This window comes from Belonocnema kinseyi, chromosome 5, assembly GCF_010883055.1.
Source record: "Belonocnema kinseyi isolate 2016_QV_RU_SX_M_011 chromosome 5, B_treatae_v1, whole genome shotgun sequence".
NCBI lineage: Eukaryota > Metazoa > Arthropoda > Insecta > Hymenoptera > Cynipidae > Belonocnema > Belonocnema kinseyi.
Window position 1 is genome coordinate 98511785 of NC_046661.1, and position 20260 is coordinate 98532044.

Here is a 20260-nt window from a genome sequence, read left to right on the forward strand (position 1 = left end):
AGATGGCGGAGGGGGGGGGGGCTAAATTAGAATAAAAAAGGATTGATTCGAAAAAATTATTCTGTTAGGAAAAAATCCAAATTTCTTGAAATTGCATTAATTCTTTTGAAAAGCCTTTAAAGGGTTTAAAACGTAAGAAAACTCATTGAAATCCTTGGAATTCCATGGATAACGCACACAATCTCTTGAAAGCCCTTTCAAACGACTAACATAAATACCCTTGGAATTCGGTATTGAAGTCCTTTAAAAACTGGAAATTTCTTTAAATTCGTTGCGATTCCGTAAGATTTAAATCGAAGATGGAATAGTTATATTTTCAGGTAAGAAAATTAATTTTCAACAAATAAAAATGTAACTAAATAGTGAATTTTCAACCAAAAAGATGAATTTGCCATCAGAAAAAACAATTTTTCAACAAAATAACATGAATTTTCAAGAACATTATTCAGTTTTAACAAATCAGTTAGTTTAAAAAAAATAGCCTCATCAAGTAATTGAAAAACTGTAGAAATTCCTTCGAATTTTTTGAAATTCTGTGAAATGGTTTGAAAATTTTGATGTTTTCAAAATTGCTTATAATATTTTAAAATCCCTTATAATCAATTGAAAGCCTTCAAATTCCATGAAACAATAAGAGCTCTTCAAATGTGTGAAAACTCTTAAAACACATTAAAAATCTATTAAAATATTTTTTGATCCATTAAAATATTGTAAAATTCATTAAAATATTTCTAAAGCAATTATATTTATTCAAAATCCATTGAAATCATTTACAACATTCAAAAATCATTTGAAATTCCATACAGTCTTTTGAAATATTAATTATATTTTGGAATCTTTTGAAAAATTCTTGAAATCCCGGGATTTCTTTTGAAAAATCTCAAAATCTCTGAAAATTCCTTACAATCAATTTTAATCCGGGGAAATCTTTCTTAATTCCTTAAAATCTCTAAAAATCTTTGAAGACGTTTAAAATTTAGTAAAATATCTTAAATAGCCTATATTTTCTCTGAAATTTCGTTTACAGTGCAAATAATTGACATATTGTCAACATATTGAGTTAAAAATAATCAAATCTTACTCAAGAATGGGGTCAACAATTTAAAAAATCATCCTTACGTAAATAAGGGACGTTGTCTTAAATAATCATTATTTCAATAAATATCAATGCTAACAGGTTAAAAAAACATTACACCTTAAAAATTATTGTATCAAAACATTATATGTCGAAAAAATCATTTTACGACAATGTGCATTTCATTTTTTTCAGTAAATTTGATGCAATAAACCATTTTCAATAAACATATTGTTTACCTAGTTCTGTACCACCTTTCAATTGATCACTATCAAAGGTATTAAAAATTCAATATTTGCAATAAAGTAACTGAAGTTTCACTTCTCATTTAATAGATTCTCGAATGACACTTCGATGTATTTTGAAAGTTACAATTAATTTTTAAAGTCTAGACTTGTAAAATATATTTTTTTAATTTCATTAAAAATGTAATTAATGCACTTTTATGGAAGTTTTAATTTCATTTCAAAATAATGTCTTTACTCGTCAATATATTTGGTAAGTTTTGATATATTTCCAAGGAAGTGTGATGCAGATAAAAATGAAAAGAATGCACAAAAACCTGGGCTAATTTTTCACATAAAAACAATAAATGTCACTAAAAAGGGTACAAAAGGAATAAAAAACACAACACGAATATAAGACCATTTTATCAAAAACACAAGATGAAGATTATAAGAAATGTCAGTGCTTTAAATGCCATTGTTTTGACAAGTACGTAACACACTTTTATGTGAAATTGTTATGAAGAAGATGAAATTGATGATAAGTGGACTAGAGGAATAAAATGAGAGCAAGAGTATGGTTTACCTTGTTAATCTGATCCATTGCGACTTTGGCATCAATAACGCTGGTCCTGGTGACAAGGTCCTCTTTTTCCTTGCTCCATCCTTTTTTGAGGACGGCAACCTTCTTGTTGTCTTTGGAGGCCTTGGTAGCCGTGCCATTTTGCAACTGGCTCTGACAATCAGAAGGGCGTCCCGCTAGGATCCCTGTAGGGCCGGACGCAGCGGTCATGATCCGTCATGCATCTGCCCCGAGACGCGCGGTATTACTATTTTTAACAAAAATACACACTTATCTCCTCTCTTCCTCCTTCAACTTTCCTCAATGCAATTTCTCTATTCTACAATCACCGCGTAATCCAGGGCCCAAAAATGGACTTACTTCGGCACAGGGTCCGCACTTTCACTCCTCCGCACTTGAATATCATCAAAGCACAAAAAACACTCGCTCTGTCTTACTCCCGGGTGGCGAAACCGCACAAGAAAAACGGGCCCCGATGGCTCATATTATCACGCACCCCCTCCTAGCATGCACTTCGCGGCACTGATGACTTTGGCGCGAAAAGCGCGCCTTTTCAAAAACTTGGCCCACGAGGACTCTCTGATTGGAGAGAGCCAGTGGGAATAATTGGGGGAATAGTCACTGGCCTCGATAATCCAGGAGGCTGTACACCTTAAGGCTTTTTTTAATGACTCGGAAATCCGAAATCGTGAAGAAGAGCACAAAGCAGGCGTCCACGGCGGTTGGGCCCACTCTGGGCATCCGGTTACACACGAGATGTAGGTGGTGGACCTAGCGGATTGGCTTGCGATGGCGATCAAGCACTAGTGGATTCTTCTGCAAAGACGCGGATGTGAAGGCAACTGTAGTTGACTTTTCTGTCTTGTCACGCGAGGGATTACTGCAATCACGTTTGTTCTCCACTTCGGCACCGGTTGGGCAAACGACCACCACTTACAGCAGTCTAAGTCAGTACTAAAACGAAAAGCGCTGCCACATTTCTTTCCTGGCCTGCCTTCTGCGCCGGCCATAGTTGACGGATACCCCCCACTCCTGGATGATCATCTCCCGAGAGATCCGAGTCTCGCACAAACAATCAGGGACGACTGTACCCAACACAGAATCCCTCGACTTGGGATCTTCTGGGCCGAAATATTCCTTGCAGAATCTTCATATGGGGCCATCTATAATCTACGGTACTAATTTTTCGATATTTTTGACACCTGCCTACCCATAAGAAAAAGGATTTTCATGAAGAATGACATTTTTAATCAAACGAGATTAATATTCAACAAAATAATTGCATTTTCAATTTATAAATATATGTTTTTGACCAAAAATGGAGTGGTTACATTTTAAACTGGTTAAATTCAACTAAAACACACACATTTTTAACAAAATAATTCAATCTTTAAACAAAATTATAATTTTACAATAAAGATTAATTTTCGACAAAATACATGCATTTTGCATTTTACCAGGTAGTTATTTTTTAAAATAAATAGTTCAAGTTTTAACCAAATAGTTGAATATTCAAACAAACAAAAAATAATGGTTAAATTAGGTATATTTATACTGATTATTATATGATAGATTTGTTGAGATCTTTACCAGTTTGTGAATGTTAAATCTTTAATGCAGATGACTTTTGCCTAATTAGCTTCCTAATAAATAGGATCCTACTTTATCGCAAAATATTTTTATTTTTTGTTTTGCGAATTAATTAAAAATCACGAGAAAGTGAGTTCTAACAAATTTAATGTGGGCAGGGTTTGAACCAACAACCTTCTCCTTGCATGATAAGCTTGATCAATTGTGCTACCACAGTTCAACAGTGCAAAATTTTGAACTTGTTGTTTTTGTGTCTTAGAGGAAATTCACATTTTTTTCGAGATTTTCGTATTTTAAGGCCAGTTTATTAATTTTTAAATTAACGTTATTTATACTGGTTTATATAGCATATATTTGTATAAATAAACAGAATAAAAAAATAAAATGAACAGTGTAAATAAACATAATTAAAAAATTAATAAATTGAATCAGAATATACAAGTTCTAAAATTTTCACTATTGGATTCCGTTAGCTGAATTGGTAGAGATAATCAGAAAGTTGTTGGTTCAAACCCATCCCGAAGTGAATTTTTTAAAACTTACTTTCTCGTATTAATATAATAATTTTTCCAACAAAAAATGGAATAGTTGCATTTTCTATAAAAAAGCGAATTTTTATTCTTAAATTGAATAAAAGAAGACGAATTACTAACAATAATATTACTAACTAATAATAATAATAATAATAATGCATCCACATGAAATAAGAGAATTTTTTAAAAAAGAATATTAATTTTCAACCCAAAGAGACGAATTTTCAGCAAAATACATACATTTGATCAAAAAAGTTAATTTTGCACTAAGTAGTTAATTTTTAAAATAAATAGTTTCATTTGTAACAAAAAAGTTGAATTTTCTAACAAAATAGTTTAGTTTTCACTAACAAAAATAACTATTTTTCAACTCAAAAATGGAATAGTTGCATTTTTAGTCTAAAAAATTAATTTTATTTTAGTTAGATTGAAGAAGAAATATAAGTTTTTAACAAAAGAATTGAATTCACATACAAAAAGATGAATGATCAAAAAATAAGATCAATTTTATGCCAAAAAAAGGCAAACTTCCACAAACATGAATATTGCTCAAAACAGTTGAATTGTGAAACTGACACAATGAATTTTTAACAAAAACGTTTAGTTGAGTTAGTGGAGTTGTATACCAAAACAGTTGAATCTTTACCAAAAAGATTAATTTTCAACCAAATAGTTGGATTTTTCATTAAAAAAATTGACTTATACAAAAGTATGAATTTCCAAACAAAAAAGACGTATTTTCTATGAAACAATTAATTTTTCAACTCGAGAAGAAGAATTTTTCACAATCAGTTTAATTTTCAACTATATATAGCTTATTTTTCTGCCAAATTTTTGAATTTTCAAACCGGAAGAGAAAATATGTTAATCTGAATTGAAAATCACTTGAATTCAACCAAAGAAGGCGAATTATCAACAAATTGTTGAATTCTTAATAAAATACAAGAATTTTCAAATAGAAAAGATGAATTCTTCACGAAAACTTTAATTCATGATGTTTTAACTTAAATAAAGATTTTTATTGTAATAATAAAATACGAATATTCAAGAGAATAGTTCAAGTTTAAACCAAAGAGATGAATGTACAACAAAAAGATGAATTTTTAAATGAGAAAATTAAGTTTATACTAAATAAATATAAATTATTAACTGAATACATGAATTTTTAACACAATAGTTTACTTTTAACTAAAAAAGAAAAATTTTCTGCTATAAATGTAATAGTTAAATTTGCAGATAAAAAAGTAAATTTTCAGCCAAAAAATAATCGAATTTTTAACAAAATAGTTGCATTTTTCACAAAAGGGGTGAATCTTCAACTAAAAGATAAATTTTTAACGAAGCAGTTCAAGTCGTAATTGAAATTTTTTTTCTCCTTTGAAGGAGGAATGGATTTCTCATATTTTATTTTGAGGTAAATTCTGCCATCATTAGCATCTGGAAAAAAGTGCGAATATAATTTTAATTGAATTATCTACAATTGCCTCTTAAATTTGTTTAACACTTAACTTTTTTCAATCATATTGCCATAAGAAATAGTTTTATTTTATAGATTAGAAGAAATGTTATTTCTAAAATAGAAATTGTGCATTTTTTGTTATTAAATGTATGTACGAGTATATAAATTTCAATTGATTACATACTGCGAATAATATTAATTCTTATTATTATAGAAGCTATACTAAATTTAAATAAAGAATAATTTTACATGGAATAATGGCAGTAATTACTAATCTTTCAGTTTTTAAGAAATTATAACAAATTTTCTTCTGTTTTTATTTTATCTTTACTTTCCTTGAATAATACTTTGACCTTCCTATTTTTGTGTCTAATATTTTTTAATCGTAAAACAGCACTGCACTTACATATTTCACAGATTTCAGATTTGTTTACTTTCATAGCAAAAACTGGGGTTTCGGTAATGTTGCGGCTCAAGTAAAAGTTGGTAGCCGAAGTTTTCAACTGCGCATGTACCAATTTAAAATCAATAAACACTATGAATAATCAATCAGATCAATATTAATACAATTTTATATACATTTGCATAAAACAGATTAAATTGAATGATAGAAATAGTGCAAAATTATATCATTTCTATAATTAATTTGTATATTTGTATATAATTTAATTTATAACAATTTATCATATTGGGGACCTTTTCAGCAAGATAAGTTCTTTTTTGTTGCAGCTCTTATGGAACCAAAAATCGGTTCCAATATAAACCAGTGTGTACCAGTAATTTTTATAAGTCAAAATTTTATGTTATGTCTCGGAAATCACATATGACTTTTTTAAGATATTTTTTTATCACATTTATCATTTCCACATTAGGGGAGCAACATTTTATTTTATTTTAAAAATGTGAATTACTATTTGAATCGACTTTCCACCGTCTTAGGCATCTCCCCCTGAAGTTGCAATTTATGCTCACTCATTAAAATTTATTTTCTAAACAGCGATTTACGCTTTTAATTGATATTCCAAGTCTATGACGTATGAAAAATGACGAACGACATAACGAAAAAATTGATCGCAGATTTTAAAGTTTTCGAATCTAGGTGATTCTCTTAACGCAATTTCTTTTCAAATCAATCTATCAAGTGCATACGTCGGCAGCAAGTTCTCATTTTATTTTTAAATTGCGAAATGAATTTAGAAAACGTTTTCATCCTTAAGGGAATGCGACACAATCAAAGAACTATATTACAGACGTTACTTTTTCAGTTTACTAAATTTTCTGAAACTGAGACTGAAACTGGGGGAAATCTACCAGAAGACATATTTTCTTTGTACCTTTTAAATTTTTCAAACCTTAGAATTTCTTTATGTGTAAAATAACGGTGTCAAACTTAGGTTCTTAGGATCAAAAGATTTCAAAGTTATGTCAAAAAATGATCCTACTTTTAATTTCTTTGAAAATAATTTTTAGCCAAATTCCTACTCAAAGGAAGTACATAAACATGGTATTCTGATACATTTTCTAAAGTTTCAGTTCAATATTTGAATAAGAAAAACAGTTCTGAAGTTAAAAAAAAGTATACAGTGAGTTGATAAAGTGAGGTCGGTAATATAGGTATTTGAGTGTGTCACATGCCCTTAGCGCACCAGTTATACTTTTGAGCCTCCGGGCCCCGGCGATTTCTAGCTACATTCGTGAGGGTACCGCTGACGTCAAAACCGAATATTCTCGAACAGTCCCGAAAGTACGAGCACCGGGTCGCGATTGGTGGACTGGCGCGGCGTCTCTCGTTGCTAGGATACAGACGATTGCAACCGGGACGGTTGGGGGGGTAGGGCGCCTGGACCACACACGCGGTACCATTTCCCCTCGAGCAAAAACATTACCTACACAGAGCCAGACTCTCTTATTGGACACAAACGTGGCACACAGCTTGCTTCGTAGTTACCCTCGACACTCCTTCGCCTGGTCCACACCGTCGAAGAAACTTTACGTGCGCACACGACCGAATACGCTTTTACTTGACAGATCTGTGATGCAAGAATCGAGGATCTGCTTTCAGCTGTCTGCACAGCCAAGAGACGTTTGACGCGCTCTCAAAATATCCTTGCTCCTCCGTAACAATGTCAGGAATCCGCTATTCCCTCGTTTCGAATTCATCTTTTTTCAGAAGAGCCCGGCTTTCTCGGTGTCAAATTGACCGGCCGATATCATACAATTGGCTTCGAGAAGATTGACCCAAGAGATGAAAAGTTATTGACTAAAATATCATTTTAGTACTCATTTTATTTCTTCTTTTTTTTCATTTTGACTTAGGGCAATTTCACGTAGATTTGATGCCTGCCAAGTTTCAGAGAAGGTAAATCATCTCTTCACACTAGGGAGCAGGGAGCGCTTTTTCCATTGCTTCCCTTTCATCTCAATTTTTGCCACCGTTATGAAGGGACCGCTTTGTTCGCAGTTGGAACCAAGACGACAATTTCACACTCAAGAAATACTGAACAAGAGCTTTCGGGGAATTGAGCGGCATTTTGAGGATCTTAATAAACCATAGAGTTGGGAAAGTTGCAATGTTGTCTTGTAATTGCGTACTGAGGTGAGACCGAGAAGAAAGGATTCACTGTCCTGAATGCGTCCCTCATTAGGCAGATTTAAGCCTTAATTTAGTTCAGCCAACGTCTCTAAAAACGTCGCAACAATTTTCAAGTACAGAAGACCCACTCATTTACATATCCAAATTTTTAAATGTATAAAACATCAATTAACTTAAAAAACAATTTACCCTAGAAACCACCCTCAACTTTACAACAAACCCTAAAATACCGACGGAAACCAATTTTTGCCGAAATGCCAAATTTCAAAATAGTATAAACCATTTTTTTGAGGATTGAATCGAAGTGAGTCATAATGCTTGCGCACGTGCGAAGGAAAGAGAGAGAGTACGAGGTTGAAAAAAGGAGGCAGCGAGAGGAAGGAAGGGAGTGAGACAGAAGATGATGACTGAGGGGAGGGGGAGGATAGATAGACAGAAAGAGAGGTTGTACGAATACGAGACCACCCACCACGATGTCTCGCTCCACATCGTCGTCGATCGGCAACGTCTTTGCGCGCGAAACTGTAAAAAGAATAACAAAAAATAAAAAAACAGGAAGGAAATAAAAGAAATAGCGTGGGTCGAATCAGAAAAGTGAATGAAACGATTCCATTCCTCTTTTCTCTTTCCAGAAAAGTCGTTTGTAAAAGGGTTGTCAACATTTTATTTTATGGTGCATGTGATGATAATGCTTGGGTAAAAAAGAATAACATTTCACTTAAGATTAAGAATAATAAATTTTATTTTCGATATTTTTTTTATAGGACTGAAGTTATCGGAAGTTATTGAAAGTTACTTGAAACTATTTGAAATTAGTCTAAATCACGTCTGATCAACTTTTTTTAAATTCAGATCACGTTACTTGAAATTTCCTGATGTTGACTGATATCAGAGGTTCAGAACTTTTAATTGCAAAAATTTAAACTTGCATACTACTGTTCAATGTAAATTTATGTGTAAGATTTAAAATCCTATTTTCTACCATTTTGAATAGTTACAGTGGATACTCCTAAATTTTTTAAATATAGAATAAAAAATTATTCAATTTTCAAAATTTATATTTTATAAGGGTACGTGTTTTTCAACGCTTTTTTTTAAATAGTTCAATTTTCAAGATTTATAATTGAAAATTCTTCTATTTTTGAGATTTAGAATTAAAGATTCATTAGTTTGGAATGTTTATACTGTAAATTGATGTAATTCTGAGTGGTTTTTTGGAATATGATTTGTACTTTAAATTTAAAGATATACAATGAAAAAGTCTTCAGCATTCTTAATTGTAGAACTTAAGAATTAATTAATTTTTTTATTGTAATTTTTTCAATTAAAAAACTTCAATTTTGAAGATTTAAAATTCGAATTTTTACAATAATTGCTAAGAGATACAATTGGAACAAAAGCAAATTCTTGAATTTTGAAAATGACTTAACTTTTAGAATTTTTAATTTAAAAATATGTCATTCGAAACATTTTTAGATGATTTAGAAGATCAAAAGTTTAAATTTAAAATCTACCAAATTGAAGAAATTTTAAATGTAAATAGTCAGAATTAGAGAATTTTGAGTGGTAAATTTCGAAAATTGAAAACACTTTAAGCTTGTCGATTTAAAATTCAAATTTCTATCATTTTTGAGAGTTACAATTGAAAATTCTTGAATTTAAAAGATGAGTTAATTTTCAGGATGGAGAATTTGTCAAATTTAGCAATTAAAAATTAAAAATTCTTCTATTGTTTAGTTTTTAAATGAAAGATTAAATTATTTGGAATATTTATAGTAGTTTAAGGTGCTGTCGTTTTGAACGTTTTTTCTTTTCTTTTTGGAATATGTACATACTTAAACTTTGAAGATTTACAATAGAAGATATTTTTTAATTTTCAAAATTAAAAAACTTAAAATACTTCAATTTTGCAGATTTATGACTGAAAAGTCTTTAAATTTACCGATTCGCAATTTAAAAGTCCTATATTTTTAGCTTTAAAATTGAAAATTCATTTGTTTGGACTGTTCATATAATTTGAAATAGTGTAATTTCGAATGTTTTTTTGAATATGCGGTTCAATTTCCAAGATACAGAATTAAAAATTTTTCAATTTTTAAGACTTGCATTTTTAAGACTCTTCAATATTTAAAGTCTATAATAGAAAATTATACAGTTAAGAAAACTTACTTTAAAATAGTTTAATTTTAAATATTTAAAATTGACACTTATTCAATTCTATCGATTTGCAATTTATAATCATGTAAACAGTAAAAATGACATTTTTTATTAATTTTTGTCAATTTTATAAATTTTTACATAAGTAACATTTTTTTCAATATAAAATTGAAAAGAAATTCAGGTATCTCAGGTAGTATTTAAACGAATAGCATTAAATAATCCAGGTCTGAAAATATTTGAATAAATTACGTAACATAGGCGGGGGTGTGGGAGGGTTCAAACTATTCTGCTACAAATTGTTACATGAGGGGAAGGGTAAAAAATTGACAAAAAATGTGCTACATTATTTATGAAAAATTTTATGGAAAACTAAAACTGAATAATCTTATTTCAAATTAACATAATTCTCCGAAATTTACTTGAAATCTCCCGAAATCACCTAAATCGCCTGGAGTCATCTGAAATCATTTACAATCGCTTAAAGTGACGTAAAATTACTTACATCGACTAAAAGCATAAAAAATTATCTGAAGTAAATTGTCAACATACTTTTTCATTCAAGTTTACAAAATCCAAATATTCATATGTTTTATTTGTGAATGAATCAGAAATGAATTAAAAATATCTGATGTAGGAAGTGATTCTATTTGCCGAAAACAACGCCACGTGACGTGACAAGGCATTAATTCTCTTGAATGAAATAAGATGATTAGAGACATTCTGTGATAGCTGCTACGCGATAAGAATATCTAGAAAGCAATGCTACTACCATGAAAATATTTGTCGCCAAACGTAAATAAACTGTTGCTGATATCACCTTTGGAATTTCATTCAGGAAAAATTACAATAATATTTATTCAAGTTTAAATGCCTTCAAATTCGAAAGATTTAAATTTCAGAATTTAAAAAATAAGGTATTCTTGTTACAAGTGCGCATCTTCATTATATAAAATAAATAATATAAATGAAAATAAATAATATGAAACAAAATAAATAATGCGCATCTAAAGAAATTGTATAAGTAAAAAAATGTGAAGACATGAGAATAACATCTGGATAAGGAAACTAAATTAAATTTTACAGGATGAACAAAAAGTTTTTTTTTATAGAATTTCAAATATAAAATTTTGATAACATTATAGAAACATTATCTCAAGAACTCTACATTGAATATGTGAAAACGTTGAGAAAATTTGTTTTTTATGTGGAAGGGTAAAAGGGAATGAGAATGACAACCGGATAAGGACCAAAAATAAAACTTGTTTATAAATGTTTCCTGTGTTTTCGAGCAGTCTGTTTTGAATTCTTCTAGAGATTTCCGAGATTTCGTTGAGATAGCGGAGAGTTCCGAGATTATCGACCCTGCTCGCGATCAGGAATCTCGTGGGATTCTCCACGGATCGGCTAAACTCGGCGGCTTTCGGATTCAGGCGACTGTTCGAGGTGGGGTGGAGCATTCAGACGAGTAGGAGCGTGCGACGGAATGCTCCACACCACCTCATCTCTGTCCACACTTAGCCAAAGATTTCCAAGATTTCTACACACATGTGAGACCAGTTGTTATTCTCATAATTGTTTTGACAAGGAGAAAATGATTTTTACATATTCTTAATATGCGTCGATAAATATTATCCTAAATCACTTGAAATTTTTAATAACAGAATTTGGAAAAGTTGGTCCCTATCCAGTTGTCATTTTCATGTCTTCATTTGAAATTAAATAGCGCCAACTGTAAACCTTCAAATTGTTAAAAAAAAACATATTTTCAGAAGTGATCTCTCTAGTTAAAATTGGTCGAATTGGGGCTAGGGGCTACTGATTAAGAAAGAGCTAAGTCGCATTTCCGGCGTAACAGAGAAGCTCTCGTGCTCATGTCAGTATTATTAACTGCTAAACACGATACTCAGGCTGCGTGGGAGGATACACGAAACGCGATAATGTTCAATAATACAATATCTGTTAACTGACAATTATTATGCATTCAATGAGAGAAATATACTTTTTTACACATTGAAACAAATAATCAACTCACTAAATAAACACACATTTAGAAATAAAAAAGAACTTATGCTTCTGGGTACAATTGTATATGTAAAGGATGGCAGTATAGTTCACACTGAAAACAATCTCACCTCCACAGTCGCAAAAATATTAAAATATTAATACAATAAAGGGTCTTGAAGCCTACTTGAATCTATTAGATTAGAAATCAAATCAAATATTCTCCATTAATTAAACTTAATAGCAAAAATAGAAATTATTGGTTATTTTTAGAGCTGGAAAAGGGATAGATTGTGACAGAACTTTCTACTCTCATTTTCCACCTCGCAAAAGATCATTTTGGATGAAAAAAAGTTTTACAATTTATGGAAATCAGGCAAAATTTAAAGAAATTTCTAGGTCGTGGTGTCCCAATAATTTAGCTGCCACGGCCTTGTGTCGAAGCGTGTACAGTTTTTTTTGTTACAATTATTCGAACATTACCTACGAATTTCTTTAAAAAATGGATAGAAAGTTTCTTCAGAATGTAATATTTTCCAAAGAAGCGTAGGTATTTGAGATTTCTCTTTTTATTCCATATAGAATTTCTTGCTCTTTCAATTGATTTCAAAAGACTTTAAAAATGTTTAAACATACAAAATGGCGGTCGTTTTTATAAAATTCTTTAAAATGGATTTTCCCAAAAACACAATACTTAAACATTTTTATTTTTGGTCGAAATTACGAAAAAAGTGGGGATTTTGGCACAAATTTCGTTGAAAATTTGTTGTTTTCGGTAGAAAATTAATCTTTTTGATTGAAAAATTAACTACTTGGTTGTAAGTGGGTGAAAATTCAACTATTTCGTGGAAAATTGTTCTTTTGGGGTTGAAAATTCTATTACTTTGGTAGAGAATTAAAGAATTTTGTTCGAAATTAACTTTTTGGTTGGAAATTCAACTCGTTATTTGTGTGTGGAAATTTCGAAGAAAATTCATCTAATTCTGGTAGAAATGTTTTTTTTTTATTAAAAATAGAATTGTTTGTTTAAATATTAATCTGTTTTGGTCGAGGATTCAACAATTTCATTGAAAGTTCATCTTTTCTGGTTACATTAAATTGTTTTTAATTTAAAATTAAAAGCTTTTATTGTTGAAATATGAAATATTTTATATTTTGCTGAGAATTACTCTTTTCGATAAAAAGTTCAACTGCTTTATAGTAAAAGGAGCTCCTTCGTTAAAAGATTTTTTTGAAGGTTCATCATATTAGTTGAAAATTAAACTACATATTTTGTTGAAAATTTAATCATTTCGTTAAAAATTTTACTATTTGTTAAAGAGTCATCTGAACGAGTATAAACCTTTAAAATTTTCTTCAAAAAAGTGAAAATTGTAACTTTCTAGAAGGACCTCCTAAGCCGTTAGCAATATGTAAGAACAAACAACATTTTCAATATCATCGTCAAACAAGTATAATACAAATGAAAATCCGTAAATTAGTTGATTGAATACACACACACACACACACAAGATTGCTTAATCTTTAACAAAGATTAGCTTTTATGACTGTCTCGTGTTGGAGCCATAAAAATTTGACTCAAGAGATAAATTTATGTCTTCAAGACATAGAAACTTGTCTCCAAGACATAAATTAAAGTCTGGCTACGTCTCAAAACTGAGACATGCTCAAGTCGAACTTTTCGGCTTCAGCATGTCTTGATTGGGGGCAATTCAAGTCGAACTCAAGTCGAAGCATTTTTAATCGAGACAGGATGATTTTTTAACTCCGAAGAATAATTTTCTAAAAACGAAAAAGTTAAATTTTCAACCAAGGAGGTCAATATTTTAAAAATATGAACTTTAGACAAATTGGTTTAACTTTCAATCTAGTAGTTAAATTTTTAACCAAGGAAGACAAATTTTTAACCAATTATTAAATTTTCAACAAAAAAGTTGATTTTCAACTGAATAGTTTATTTTTATACCAGCATGATTAGTTTTCGACCAGATAGACAAATTTGTAACACAATACATGAATTTCAACTAGAAAAGATCCACTTTCAACAAAAAATATCAGTTTTCACTAAAATTATAATAGATACATTGTTAGATAAGAAAATTAATTCTCAATAAACGAAATTAACAAAATTTCAACAAAATAGTTAAATTTTCAAGAAAAAAAATGAATTTTCAATTAAAATAAAAAAGAAAAAGAAAAGAATTTTAAACAAAAGAGTCAACACAAAAGATGATTTTTTTATCCGAAGAGATTAATTTTCTAAAAATGGAATAATTAATTATTGAATCAAGGAGATGAATCCACAACCAAAAAAATAATTTTTAACAAAGTAGTTCCACTTCTAGCCAAGTAGCTAAATTACTGATCGAAAAATATGAAATTTTAACAAAACAGTTAAATTTTCAACAAAGTAATACATATTTCAACCAAATACTCGAATTTTTAACCAAACAAGTTGAATTCTAAACCAAAAATAAAATAGTATTGACTTTTTAACTAAAAGTATTGGTTTTTCTTGTTGGTTTCTATTTAGATTTCATTTAAGCGAAGAAAGAAAGGCAGAATTCTTTAAAATTTATCGTCAGAAAATGTACTAAATATTATCATTACTTCCTCTGCCCCCCCCTCACCGCCATGTTTCCACTCGTAAATTGTAGCGTGAATTTAATTTAAATTTTAACAAATTTTGTTTAAGTTCTGGCAAATTTAAATTTATTTAAAATTAATTTTAAATTATATGATACTAAATTCAAATTTAACTTTTTTTAAATTAACATAAAATGTATAATTTAATTTTAACTAATTTAATTTAAATTCTAATAAATTCTGGTTAAGTTCTGGTAAATTTTAATTCAATTCAAACTCAATTAAAAACAAATGATAATAAATTCAAATTTAACTTTTAAAAAATTGACCTCAAATGTATAATTGAATTTTAACTAATTTAACATAAATTCTCACAAGTTCTGGTTAACTCATGGTAAATTCCAATTCGTTTCAAACTCAATTCAGATTAAATTTTACTAAATTCAAATTTAACTTTTAAAAAATTGACGTCAATGTATAATTGAATTGTAAATAATTTAATTTAAATTCTGGCCAATTTTGTTCAAGTTCTGGTATACATTCAAATTCATTCTTAACTGAATTCAAATTAAATTATACTAAATTCAAACATAAGTTTAAAAAAACTGATATCAAAATAAGTTCTGGTAAATCCAAATTCATATCAAACTAAATTTAAATTAAATTATACTAAATTCCAATTTAACTTCAGAAATATAAACAGAAATCATGGCTATACACACGAGTAAGGAAATTGAAGTGACTTGAATTAAATCAAATTGACTAAATGTCAACAGAATTCTTTTGACGATTTAACAGAATTGAAGTCAAAGTGAATTCAACTGAATTTCAAGCGAATAAAAATAAAATCAATTGAAATTAAGTGAATTATGGTGAAATCAGCTATGTGTAAATCCAAATAATTTAAAAAGTATAAACTAATTTAAATTTTAACTGAATTCCAGAGCAGATTTAATTTACTATAATATCTATGTGAATTAAGAAATTGGCAATATTATAAATGGGTCACTGATTCAAAATTTATTGTATCCATATTGCGTTAAACAATTAAAATGGATGTTCCCGCAACTTCAAAAATTAGATCGAAATATTTGGAATATTTAAATTTTGGATTCGGAATTCATTGAAATCTCTACTTCTCCAAAAAATAAAGGCAGTAAGATTTGCGCAAAAAATTGCATAATTCGTTTTTGTCATAAATTCTCAAAAAGGAGGATTGATCGCAAATAATCTGGTCCTTAAAAGCACATTCTCTCTTTAGAATTCTTGCTCATTGTCACATTTCCTTTGAACCCACCGACAGTTGGATTTTGCTCTCATCCGCGAAATCTGTTTCAATGCCTAAAAAAGGAAGTGGTCCATATTTGAGTCAAATCCGTTAATCCTTCTCCATTGAGCAAAACTCTAGAATTTTTATTTGATAAATTTTCTATTATGCATAAACAAAGGACACCTTATCCGACAGCCTAGTACCATTATAGTCCACATAACTAAAAGTGGATCAACACCCTATTTTAGGGGCCACTCATAAATCACATAAAACTTTTTTTAGGGAGAGGGGGGTCAAAAACAATTTAATATCTATTACATAAAGGCTGAGTGGGGGTCACTACTGTTACGTAATATTTTAAAAAACTCAATCTTATGGCAAAACCATTGATCAAACATTATAGTATATAACGTCAAAAATTGACTAATTTTACAATAACAGATTGTAATACGGCCTTAAAAACTTCTTGTAGGTATAACTAGATTAGTATTCTGATTTTTTTTTCATCATGCTGTAAAAAATATTTATAAAAGAAAAGTTTTTTTGCACAATTTAAAAATTACTACTATCCGCAACATCGTTCAGCATTTTTTAAATTTATCAGGTTAGGCTAAGATATTTGAGAAATTTTCAAAAGCTTTGAACTATTTTAAGGGTTTTCAATGAATTGGAAATATTTTAGGGTATTTGAATATATAGTATTCCAAGGAATTTTCAAGAGATTAAAATAATTCTAACGAATTTCGATGTACTTGTCAAGATTCTTCGAACTTGAAATATTTCAAAGGATTTTAACGAATATTTTAAAGTAACTATTTCATGTCACTTCGCGGGATTTCAAGGGATTTAATAATATTTTTATACAAAATTTCAAAGAATTTACCCACAAGAATTTAGGGCTTTCAAAACATCTTAAAGATTCAAAGGGATTTTCGATATTTTAAGCTATTTCCAAATTTTTTTAAATTTCGAAAGATTTGATGACATTTGAAAAGATTTCAAGGAATTTTCAAGAGCTTCAAAAAATTACAAAAGTTTTCAAAGGATTGGAAATATTTTAGGGTATTTTAAAGGATTTTTAAGGAATTTCAACGGATTTTACAGGATTTCATAAGATTTTTATGTATTTCAGCATAGTTTAATTAATTTTTTCCCAGAGGATTTCATATAAATTTAAATATTTCGAGGGATTTCAAGGAACATTACGGGATTTCAAGGAATTATATAACAATAACCGAAAAATTTCAAAGAATTTATTTATAAAAATGTAGGGCCTTTAAAACATCTCAAAGATTTTAAGAAATTTTAAATATTTTAAGATATTTCCAAACATTTCAACAAATTCGACATATTTTATGACATTTAAAAAGATTCAATTGATTTAAGCAATTTCAAAGATTTTAATGTATTTGAAAAATTCCAAGAAATTTTGAAGAATTCAAAAAAATTGTGACGGTTTTCAAAGAATTGCAAATATTTAGGATACTTTAAAGGATTATTCGTTCAGAAGAATTGAGGGATATTTAAAAGTTTTGAAGTGATTTTGTAGTATTTGAAGGTATTTTCAAAGATTTTTGAGAATTTAAATTACTTCAGGATAATTAACCTGGTCGACGAAATAACACCAACGCTCTCTCTATCTTATTGAAAATATAATAATTTTGTTTAAAACTGAACTATTTTGTTAAACATGTGTGCTTTTGTATAAAAACTTCATCTTTATTAGTTCCAAATTAACTTTTTTGTTAAAAATTCAACTGTCATCGAAAAAAGGTGTCTTTTTGGCTTGAAAATTTAGCTAATCACATGAAAGTTTAACTAATTTGGTGAAATATTCGGTTGTTGCTTAAAAGTTTAACATTTGGTTGTAAATGCAATTGTGTGATCAAAAAATTGGTTCTTTGTTCAAAGATCATCTCTTCACTTGAAAATTCAACTATTTGGTGAAAAATTCAATAATTTTGTTAAAAATTTAATTATTTTCTTTAAAATTCCATTCTTTTATTTAAATTTGTCCTTTTGGATTGAAAATTCGTCTTTCTTGGTTAAAAATTAACTTTTTTGTTGAAATTTCAACTGCCATCGGAAAAAATCGTCTTTTTGACTTAAAATTTTTCATATTCTGTTGAAAATTTAACTATTTTCTTGAAAATTTTTTTTTTTCAAGTAATTATTTAACATTAATTTTGCTTTAAAAATAGCCCAAAATTGTTCACGTAGTTTATAGACCGCCTCTTTTGAATACACCCAACTCTCGATTTAGTTCGTCGTGGTTTAATTCCTGGGCCAAGCAGTTTCTCAGGGGAGCAGGGCGTGAGCGGTTGTGAATGTCGCATTGAAAGGGCCGCGGTGCGCTCGTATACAATAAAAAATATTGCGCAACATTATATATTATAATTGGAAACGGTTCAAGCGGCTCTGACTGTTTACGTTTCCGTTCGCCCGCTTTAGTTACAAGGTTATTTCCAGGCAACCCCCGACACTGGAACTAAATTGAGAGTTGGATGTATGAAGTCCACACATGCGCACCGAAGTGCGCAAGAGAATTAACACCACTTCTTGTAAGAGATGTTTTCGATTTAAAATTGACCACTCTATCTGATGGAAGTATTGTCAAGTCTCTTGGACGCGGAATTTGGGAGTTATCTCGTTAAGAAGTTTCTGTTTTAGTGAAAGGTTGAGATTTAATAACTTAATTTTGTGCAGTGTTAATCGCTACTGAAAAATCGTGCTTGGGACACATACAGACTCTCTTTCTTTTATGTAACGGTTCTCTCTTTCTCGTTCCAATGACCTTTCCAGCCATACGCTTTGATCACGAACTCGAGCACGAACTCTAATTTGCGCGTACCTTACACGATCTTCTGGGCACTCCTTTTGCCTCGTCCTTAATCGCGAATGTTGCGTAAATGGTAGATCGCGTGTCAGGGGACTTCTTTTTTTTTTCTTTTCTGTTTATATAAACAACTCGGGAGCTACAAGAACTAATTCCTTCATTGAAATCGCAACTTTTTAGAAAAACGCGAAGCTTAAACCCCCCAAGGTAACGTTAGAAATAAATTTGTATTCAGTATCATTTGGTAAACAACATCATATTTTAACAGGTTTCACATCCCAAGATGCTCTCCAAACAGGGGAAATAAGGGAGTTTTTTTTAAGAATGTAAGGGAATAATAGGGAAACAAATTCTTTTAAATAAAATAAAGGTACACGCAGAAAAAGATTTTCAACTAAAAATGTAAATGTTCAATTTTTGGTTAAAAGTTAATATTTTTATTAAAAATCGATCTTTTCGAGTTAAAAATTAATCTTTTTTGGTTAAAAATTAATCTTGTTGGATAAAAATACACCCTTCGGGATTAAAAATGAAAATGCGTGGATCTAAATTAATCTGGTTTGGATGAGGTTTCAATAATTTGTTAGAAAATTAAATTATTCGGTTGAAAATGGACTTTTTGGCAAAAAAAAAACAACATAATTTCGCTCTTTTCGTCCTTTTGTCTTTAAAATCCAACACTTTTGTTGAAAACTTATGCATTATGTTGGAAATTCGTGCTTTTGTTCGAGCATTAATCTTCATAGTGGAAAAATCATCTTTTTGTTTGAAAATTGAACTAATTGTTATAAAATTCATCTATTTTAGTTGAGAATTCTACTTCTCAGTTGAAAGTTGAATCAATTTATTGAAAATTCATATTTTTTGAAGATTTACCTCTTTAGTTTAAAATTGTAATATTTTGTTAAAAGTTATTTTTTTTTTGTTGATAAAAATTAACTTTTGTATCTGAAAATTGTACTATTCTATTTTTGGTTAGAAATTTGTCCTTTACAAATTGAAAATTCAATAATTTGTAGCAAATTCATGTACTTTGTTAAAAAATCGTCTTATGTGTTAAACATTCTTCTTTCTTGTTTAAAAATTTAATATATATTATATAATAATAATAATAATAATAATAATAATGAAATTTATTTCGCGATTATTGTCATTTTTTCGTGAAAAATAACCCTCTTTCCCATGTGTTGATAGAATTTTGGATGAAGGAATCGTGAAATCAACTTTAATTAATTTTTTAATTCAGTTGCGCTAATTTGAGAATAAAAATCTGTTTGATTCGTGGTCGAGACTAAACATCCGGACAGTCTGAACATTTATAAACGTTTATAACTCGACCGAGCCTAAACG

General features: G+C 29.5%; 1 protein-coding gene across 2 annotated transcripts in view; it reads right to left on the bottom strand.

Moving 5' to 3' along the window:
- The window catches only part of LOC117173228 (protein patched), a 53484-nt gene extending 50637 nt beyond the window's left edge, over positions 1–2847 (bottom strand). For both annotated transcript variants that reach the window (XM_033361690.1, XM_033361689.1), the window contains exon 1: positions 1886–2847. In XM_033361690.1, coding sequence (XP_033217581.1) covers positions 1886–2092 — 207 coding nt within the window. In that variant the 5' untranslated portion in view covers positions 2093–2847. The remainder of the gene's footprint in view (positions 1–1885) is intronic.
- Positions 2848–20260: the final 17413 nt, after the last annotated feature.